At 32.5% G+C, this 9,713-nt stretch overlaps 1 protein-coding gene and 1 pseudogene across 2 annotated transcripts; both read right to left on the reverse strand.

The window, feature by feature from the left end:
• Positions 1-97: 97 nt before the first annotated feature.
• LOC115967547 (probable disease resistance RPP8-like protein 2) lies at positions 98-1,893 on the reverse strand. Of its 2 annotated transcripts, none has more exons than XM_031086664.1 (2): positions 1,212-1,893; positions 98-326 (listed from the first exon to the last, which is right to left on the reverse strand). In XM_031086664.1, exons 1-2 carry the CDS (start codon positions 1,787-1,789, stop codon positions 323-325), a joined length of 582 nt encoding a protein of 193 aa, XP_030942524.1. In that variant the 5' UTR covers positions 1,790-1,893; the 3' UTR covers positions 98-322. The 2 variants fall into 2 exon arrangements, with proteins under 2 accessions (XP_030942524.1, XP_030942525.1); XM_031086665.1 differs by lacking the exon at positions 98-326 and adding an exon at positions 590-627.
• On the reverse strand, positions 1,813-8,117 carry LOC115967006 (annotated as a pseudogene).
• Between the last annotated feature and the right edge of the window lie 1,596 nt (positions 8,118-9,713).

A 9,713-nucleotide genomic window follows, 5' to 3' on the forward strand; every position in this document is an offset into this window, starting at 1 on the left:
TTATGTATGTTGTAGAATGTCAAGAACTCCAATTATGGCATAAAATGTAAAAGGAATAAAAATTCATCTAACATAATTTGTCAACATAATTGTTTATTTCTTTCTCAATTTCACATAACCGGTGCTTTAGTAGCTGTAAAGATATGGAAAGAGCAGTGATTCCATCCATGCTATTTGATTTTCCCAGCTCACTAAGATACACTGCTACTGTTTAACAAAGGACAGACTGACACCAACCCGTACAAGTTGCAAAGTAGTGAAAATATTTTGTTGATTTTTCATGGGTTGAAGCAGAGTAGAAACTTTTGTACCAAGGATGATTTCACCTGCTTAAAAAAAAAAAAAAAAACATGGATTAAAATGAAAACCAACTAAAATGATTAAGCTAAAAAACGAATTAAAATGAAATATGCTGTAGCCTATAGACATGAACTCAGTAAGATTTAGAACTATATTTAGAAAACCAATATATTCATGCTGTTGAAATGAAAAGAAAAAGTAGGACCCAAAAAACAGAAGTAATTAAGACCCCAAACTCGTACAAAGTTGCAAAGCAGTGAAAATATTTATGTTGATTTTTCATTAGTTGAAGCAGAGTAGAAACTTTTGCTCCACGGTTAATTTCACCTGCCAAAAAAAAAAAGCAAAGGAGAATAGGGAGAGACAACCAACTAAAATGATTAAAGCCCAAAACATAAAAAATGAATTAAAATGAATATGTAGTGTACATAAACTCATTAAAGCAACATTTAGAACTATGTTTCTGCTGTTAACCAATAAATTTAAGCTGTAGAAATTAAAAGGAAAAAAGTAGGACCAAAAAATAATTAGAAAGACCCCAAAAAAAGGGGAGAAGAAGGAAGAACAAACTGTGAAATAAAACTCATTGCTTAATTTATTGATAACAGAGGCAAAAATTAAGAGTCCACCACAAGATGAAGCAGAAAAGAATTTACCTGTAATATAATAAGCAAATAGGTTGTGAGTTCAAAGCATAATAAATAATTGAAAAGAATAGATAAGAGCTTCATTCTAATCAAAAGAAGAATTACCCTTACATTGATTAGGGAAATATTTTGTTGTAAATATTATTAGGGGAAAAATTGAATTAATTGGAGGGAGAGATTTGAAAGAAAAGAAAGGTCCATAAGATATTTCAATAATGCAAGTGCAGGAATTCATTGTTCTTAGCTAATGATGATTATCATTACCAGTAATTTGTAAATACAAGGGAAGGCACATGTTGGACTTTGTAAAAATCGGGTCCTCCTTTCTCAAGCCTATCTGTGAATGACTTCGGCATGAAATTGATCTCCAATTCCTGGAGGGTTGTGACGAACCTCAATCCATCTGGAATAGCCTTCAATCCCCAGCAGTTATCAATTCTCAAATGGCAGAGACTGGGCATGGCTCCTTCCTTCACCCTCCACTCCTTTATGTTTATATTAACAAGGATAAGATACTGAAGCAAAAGAAATCCTCCTTCAGAACAAACCATATCCTTCCCAAAGAAAGAGAGAAAAGAGAGGTCAAGGGTTTTTAAGTAGGGCAACTTCTCTAAGGTTGGCATTGGGTCTTCTTTAAGATGAGAGAACTTTAATTCCAACTCGGCAAGATTTGGAGAGAATTGACAAGTTTCTAGAAGTTTCAGAATAGGGTAGTTAACAAATAGCTGATATAAATGTGGACAGCTTGGTACTAGTATTTGTATTGCATGTGACGCTTCACCATTGACGTGAACTTTGAAGCCCAGAATCCGAAGATGGTTGAGTCGGAAACTTGTGGCCATTTTGATGGTTTCAAGCCCAACATTCAGCAATGTCTGCAAATTACAAAGATTACCCAATTCTAACTTCTCACTTGCCTTATGCTGGTCGGGTTGGTATAGATGCCTCAACTGTTTCATCTCCTTAAAAACATTTGGCACTCTCACTTTTGTATCTGAATCAACTAAGTACGGAAGCCGTAAATCAAGTGAATGCAAGCACTTCAAATTGCCAAGGAATGATGGCACATGATTTATATCGCTATTTTTCAAAGATGAAAATCTCAAATGAGTGAAACGTCCAATGTCTTTAGGTAAGTTTTCTCTTCTGTAACTATTTAGATTTAAGACTCTAAGCAGCTTGGATTTCTTGAAATAAAATTCTTTAGAAGGCGTAAAGTAGAGAAGGGACCTGTGACATAAGGATATTCATTGAGGTAATTATCATTTGATTCCAAAGTGATAGCAAGTCTTCTAATTTTACCAATACGCCATTGGCTTTCTTCCATAGAGTGAATATTTTTCTTGGTGATTTGGAGAAAATTTTCTCGTTGGGCTTTTGAAATGCAAAATTCTTGCAAAAGATCATGGATTCAGCAAGTTTCGATCCTTCCAATTCTGCTAATTTTCCCCACTTGAACCATGGACCTCTGCATTAACTCCCTCAAATATTGCTCTCCCTCATGCTCCATTGTATCCTCACTATCTTCTCCAAGCCAAATAAAACCTTCTTCCATCCACATTTGAATTAATTCCTCTGTTGGAATCTCAAAATCCTCTGGAAAATGGCCTAAATATAGAAAACATGGTTTTAAGTGGCAAGGTAAATCATTATAATCCTAACACCTTATTGATTCCTACGCCATCTTTTTCTAAAATGTACGATTTAATATGTTTAAGCACATCCTTCCACTCATCCTGCGTCTGCTTTGTCACTGAAAGGCCACCAGCACCAAGTACAGTGATAGCCAACAGTAAACCTCCACAATATTCAATTATTTCCTTCCCTAATTTTCAATATTAGGCTTATTTATGTTGGTCACACTGTCTGCAAAGCCAACAACAAACAAAATAATATCATTTCTTCTTGAACTACAACAAAATCAACTACAATAATAACATCAAATACCTATATTTAAAGACTAGAAAGTCGACAAATAACATAATAATTATTAACCCATTGATATAGAATCGTAGATCCATTTGGAGAAATTTGCTCCATGCTTATGGAAGATACTAATATTTGACTTTTATCCAATATACAGGCTCTCGACTGGTATGAAATTAATTTTACTAAATTATTTAAAATGCAATTACAATTAATTCAAATTCTTTATTTTTAATTTTATGTGGTAATATTTTTCTCAATTATTTTGGAAGCATTTACCAATTTGCTAATAATAATATAAAAGTATTAGTTAAACCATTTTCTTTTCGAATTACTATTATTTTTCATTCTTTGGCCAAATTTTGAATTATTCAAGTTTCTCGTACCAACTAATACGAGTGTATTCACTAAAAAAAAAAAAAAAAACTAATACGAGTGTAAGTTTCTAGAATTATCATTGGTTGGCGTAGGGCTAGTTTAAATGTGAGATTCAAGTTTGACCATCTAGCAATTTTAACTTTGGAGTGGCAAAACTTGTTCAATAAACCTCTTTTCTTTTTTAAAGTAATACAGAGCTACATTTTTCCACAAAACTTTCCCCTTTTATATATCTATAATAATATTGAAAACTCCTAAAAACATAATAGAATCCCTCTTCCCTCTCATTTAAAATAGATAATAGTCTATTGGTCCAAATAAATTCCTTCTATCAAACACTTTTTTTTTTTTTTATAAGCTTCTATCAATCACTTAATTCTTCACAATTATTATAAGAAATTGACATTCACAATTGAGTGGATATATTAATATACATAATAGATTCAAATTAAAGTTTGTAACTTAACTAACATCTTTTAGTGTTTCCAATGGTGTCTAAGGTACAAATTCCACATTTTTCATTGTTATAGTGATTTTTTTTTGAGAATTTTTTTTTTTGTAGTGATTGAATTATATAGATTTATATACACACACATACACAAACACTCTTCTGGACCAAATGATATTGAAAAAGATAAAATTATATAACCAACATTTAAGTGCACTTGTTCCAAAAGTTTAGAGAAACATTTCTATATATTTTATCATTCATATTGAATATTTCTATTTTTGTGTCATCAAATACCAAAATTTTGAAAATTGAACAGTTCAAAGAACCAAAAAAGGGAAGAAGAAGAAGAAGAAGATAGGTTCAAGGTTTTAAGGTCGGACTGAAGCTCAACTAGAGTTTAAAATGTGATGATGCCGTAAGTTATTTAATAATTAATTGAGATAAAACAAATGAATTAAATTTATAAATATTAACAAAATTGAGTGAAAATAAAATCTAAAGGAATTTAAACAACCTTTGAATATATTTTCACCACTTTTGTAAGGTAAATAAAAAATAATGACGCATAAACAAACCTAAATTAGTAATATGTTTATTAATTCTTCAAGTACAAAACATTTTAATATGAAATAAGGTATTTTCAAATTAAATATGTATTTATTGTTCATTAACTAATATATTATTATTATTATTATTTATTTGTTTATGTATATGGCCAACTAGAGATGATAATCTTGTCCTGCCCCACCTTGACTTACCCTTCCCAACCCCACTCCCTAGGTGGAGTGGGGATGGGGCAAGATTTTAGCCGCCGCCACACGTTGAGGTGAGGATGAGCTTAGATATTTTAGCCCTGCCTTATCCTGCCCCATGTTGGTAAGGGATATAATTGTAAATTTTTCATACCCTAATCCCTACTTTAAACAAACAAATCAATACTAGCGCAAATTTAAATGCATGGATATTAAGATATTTGTTTTTGTTGTGATACTGTCTTGTTAAACACTTGGATAATATTATTCAGCTTTTGTTTAAAATTAGTTTGATTCGATAGAATAAATTTAGTTGTAATTTCAAATATATTTATATTAATGATACAAGTTTTATTAAAAAGAGTTGTAATAATTGTGGGACAAATTAACACGAAGTAGAATTTTACGGAGTGGGGCGGGGCCTTGCTTGGGCTTTGAGGGGTGGGGATAGGGTAAGGAAGTTTTTCCCATCATGCAAGGCAGGGCAGGGCAAGAATGGCCCAAGACAAAACAATGCAGGGTGGGAGTGAAGATCACATCCTTTGATCCCACCCCTTTCAATTGCCATCCCTATGGCTAACTATATTATTATTATTGTTATGGACAAAATTTAGGTACAATATCTTAGGTGTCGTTCCTTGGATTCCCCACTTAAGATCGAGCCATGTGGCTACTTAAATAAAAAATATATTTCCATTCTATGAGAAAAAATCCACATAACAGAATCTTAAGAGGGAAACCTAAGGAACAATACTTAAGTACTGAATCTAAGTCTTGCCCTACTATTATTATTTTGGTTCAACAACTGTATTAAATAAGAAAGGAAAGGGAAGAATTATGAGGGTTGGGTGTGGGATATATATAATTCTCTCAAAAACTTACATAAGGAAAGCTGATACCTTAGTGGTTAACATTTCACTCTCCAAATGGGTAGGTTAAAGGTTCCAGCCTCACTATATTGCCAATTTTTTTTTTTTTTTTTAACAAACTGAAATGGCAATTTTTGGAGATCAATTTTTGGACTGAAATTGCATTTATTGGGATTGGTTTCTGTCCAGTGGCACTGGCCACTCTTGGACACATGTCGCGTATCCAACGCATCCAGTGGCCAGTGGCCACTGGACAGAAGCTGAATCTGCATTTATTTATCTATTGTAGCTCAATTTGCACCGTCAAATACAATTCTCAGTTTCTTTTTGTTGTAGACTTGTAGTGATTGAATTATTAAATAAATAATTAAAAAACTATTGTTAAAAGTACTTTTTGGACCATAATTTTGAATAAGATAAAATTTCATAACCAACATTTTACATTTACGTACACTTGGTCCAAAGTTTTAGAGAAATACTTTTCAAAAAAAAAAAGTTTTAGAGAAATATTTCTCTATATATTTTATATTTTTGTGTCATCAAATACTAGTTAACCATGGCAAAAGAAAATTGAGATAAGACTCTTTTTTTTTTTTTTTCCCTAGATGTAATATTTGATTTAAATTTTAGGATTACGTATCTACTATCTACATTCACATGCAGCAAATAAAAATTAATATTAGATGCATAGGTGCCCACACATATCTAGACACACGCATATATTTATATATTAATATTTATTAAACCTCTAATATCTTACAATTAAAATTTATATCTAGATAAATCTATTATTTGCAAGTTACTATTTATTTTTACTTTTAAATTTTTTTATATTAATAGATCGCGTTTCATTCAAATTAATTAAGAAATAAAATAAAAGAAATATTCTTCAAATTAATTACCAAAGGAGAAGATTAGTTGCAATACCTTTTCTCCAAGAGATTGCTATCTTCTCAAGCAATTCCCAACTCCTTTCCTTATTTAGGCATTGCAATTCATAGAGAAAACCTCTGGCATCTACATGTAAAGGCACTTCTTTATTACGAGAGGTAAGCAGAATTTTACTACTAGTATTCTTCATGGGAAAGGCTTCACGTAGAATGTTCCAAGTCTCAATATTCCAAATATCATCTAAAATTACCAAACACTTTTTCTCGCGTAGAACTTCATGAAGTTTCTCAACGATCTCTGCATCCTTCAACTTTTGAATTCCATTCCTTTACTTTTCATTAATCTTGATTAGAATTTCTTTCCAAACTCGTCTTCTTTGACATTGTTGTGAGATATATGACCAAGTGCGACAATCAAAATGTTGCTTGATTTTGTGGTGGTTATAAACCATCTTGGCAAAAGTGGTCTTCCCCAGACCACACATACCACATATGGAAGCAACTCTATTGCCTTCCTCATCTCTCAGCAAAAACTCTACCAATTTATTTAGATCATCGTCAAACCCAACAACGTCATGTTCAAGATGAGAAAATGTTTGCCTGCACTCTCACTCCCTCTCATTCAAAGAACTGGACCCACCTCCATGTATTATAGATTCTTTATGCCGTAGTCTCGAAAATTCGTTTTCAAATTAGTAATTTTCATCTTGATATTTTCAATCTCTGACCCAACGTTGTATGTTGTAGTTCCTTCACTCAAGTTGCAAGCACACCTTATGGTCTCATCCCTTCACTACAACAAAAAATGTTTATTACAACAAAAAAAAAACCGTTGCAATAACATCGAAATCATTACAATAGTTTATGTGAAGTGTTGTAATAAAATTTGAGGTAATAAGTTTGTGCTACAAAAAAATTTTGTTGCAATAAATCTTAAATATTTTAATGAAAATTTTGATGTAATAATATATTTGCTATTGCAATAAAAAATTTATTACTTTGAATATCTTGTAGCAATAGGCTATTATTTCATAAATTTTATTACAATAGATTGTAAAGAATTAACAAAAATAATTTGGGTTCAAATTATTGCAACGATATATTTATTGTAATAGTTTAATTTTTCATATTTTTTCTTACAATAGATTGTATATTAAATGGAATTAGATCATTGTAATAATATATTCATTGCAGCTTCATATTTGTCATTGCAATAGATTGTAAAATAATTGATATTTTAGTTATTGCAATGTTAAATTTGTTGCAATAAGCCATCTCTTTGAAATTTCGATCTATTATAATATATTGCAAAATATATAATTGGTATCAAGTTATTACAATGGTTTCTTCAATTTAAGTTATTAAAAAAAATTGATTTCTTCAATTTAAGTTATTAAAGAAAATTTGATTTCTTCAATTTAAGCTATTGCAAAAAATTTTCTAAATTCAATTTAGTATTAAAATCTCTATTGCAACTGAAAATTATAAATTATTACAACTAATTATTATTAATGTAATAATTTACTATTTTTAAGTTACTATTGCAACAATTTTTAATTTTTAGATGTGATATTATGTCTAATACCACTATACTAATTTTGTTGTATTAACACTTGATGTAATAGACTTATTTTGGTATAGTGCTTTCTGGATCCAACTTTGAGGGCATATGTTGTAATGACATCTTCGACAACATAAGCAAGCTCTCTTGCAACAGCAACCCACTGTCTTACAGCCTCTGATTCATCCTGCCTCGCATTTGGATCCTTTAATAAGCCTTGCATTTGTTTGAGCTCAATTTGTAGCAGCTCAACTTGGGTACTCACCCCAGGCAAGAAGTTCGCTTCTTGTGTGAGCAAGTTGCCAAGCCTTTCTGCTACACCGGATACAAGAGACTCGGCCATTTCTCTTTTATGAAATAAGGACAAGTGAAAGATGATCTGAAAGCAGCAGATGGCTGTGAAGGATAAGATGGAGGAACCGAGGAAATTATGGAGCTTATAAATTGAATATTGAAGAAAAAGCAGCGTATGGCTATGATGGGGGACGGAAGGAATAAAGGAAATTTCCTTGTGCTTGTCGGAATGAAAAGAAAGAGAGAAGAAGACAGTGGTTTGGGATGAGAGAAACAAGATCAAGAAGGAAAAGAGAAGAAGAAATACCTGTTGAAAAACCATGATTGCCCAGTGGCATCTCATGGAGAAAGAGCATAGAGGAAGGGGGCGGCTGAAGATAAGATTAGGCAAACCACTAATTGGATTTTCCATTTGACTTTTTTTTTTTGGTAAACTCCATTCGACTTTACATATTACACATATCAATTTTTATATTAATAAATCATATTAGGGAAAAGCATCATATAGTTATTATTGATAACATAGGTGTCTTGGATTCCAATCATTAATCCTTCTTTAATATGAGTCTTTAGCTGGCAAAATCATCCAATTGGTTCAGTTGTTTTATGACTTAATAAATTATATTAGATTAATTGCTAATTTAAAGACATAAATTTTTTTAACCACCGCACATCCTTGGTGCAATGGTCACTCTACAAGTATAAGTGCCAAAAAAAATAAAGAAGAAATATAGAAAGAGTCAAGGCCTTGATGGAGCAAGCAATATCTTGGGTTTATTCTTTATAATTCATACACCTACCATGATGGTTGCGCCCATAAAGTGAGGAAGAACAAATATAAAAGCTTTTAACTTTTTTTTTTTTTTGGCTGAAGCTTTTAACGGCATCTTGGCTTCACTATCACTCATGACTTGGTATAGAGTCTGTGTAGTCATCGGCCTTCCCACCAAAGGAAAAGGCCTATGAGTGGTCGGTCTTTCGAATGCCTCATTCCTTACTTTTCTGAGAAGCCCTCATGATCAAAAGAGATATAGAATTGGTTGTTACCATGTGCGTCCGCTCATAACTAAAAAAAGCAATAAATAGGTGTGTGCTAGGGTTTCCCCTAAAAATAAATGGGAAAAATAGGGCTATAAGTAGGTCGTTTGCTATTGCTATAAGGGCTACTCGCCTTTATACGGCTTGGCTTTGCTATCGCTCCTGTGTAATGGTCAGCCTAAAAAATAGTATTCATACCATACAAGAATGCCTATTATCTAGTGCTAGAAGCTTCGCCAAAAGCAAGCAAGATGAGGTCGCTCTGCTTCGTAGACAAGGCTCGTTTCGTACTTGACTTACGAGCTCGTGTAGTACTCGCCTCTATCTCTAAAAGGGCTTATGCACTCCACTCGCTGTTTACTAAAGAAGCGTTAGAGCGAGTGAGTGAAGCCTTCCATCATTTAGTGGCTTCCCCACTTATCCCTCACCCTACTCTTTCATTTTCGCTTAAGCTTCCCCGGTTTGGGGGATTAATTGATTGGATACCCAAGAACCATAATCTTTCCTAGGAACAGCTTCTATGACGATAGATAGGGCCCAGGTTTGTTTGGCATCTATGCCCCCTGCCCTCCAAACAATATGGGAGCCTTTTAGCTCGTACTGCTCA

Source organism: Quercus lobata, chromosome 11, assembly GCF_001633185.2.
Source record: "Quercus lobata isolate SW786 chromosome 11, ValleyOak3.0 Primary Assembly, whole genome shotgun sequence".
In the NCBI taxonomy this organism is placed as follows: Eukaryota; Viridiplantae; Streptophyta; class Magnoliopsida; order Fagales; family Fagaceae; genus Quercus; species Quercus lobata.

Bases quoted from the DNA above. Each gene is read 5' to 3' on its own strand.
- LOC115967547 (XM_031086664.1), bottom strand. From the start codon at position 1,789: ATGGCCACAAGTTTCCGACTCAACCATCTTCGGATTCTGGGCTTCAAA.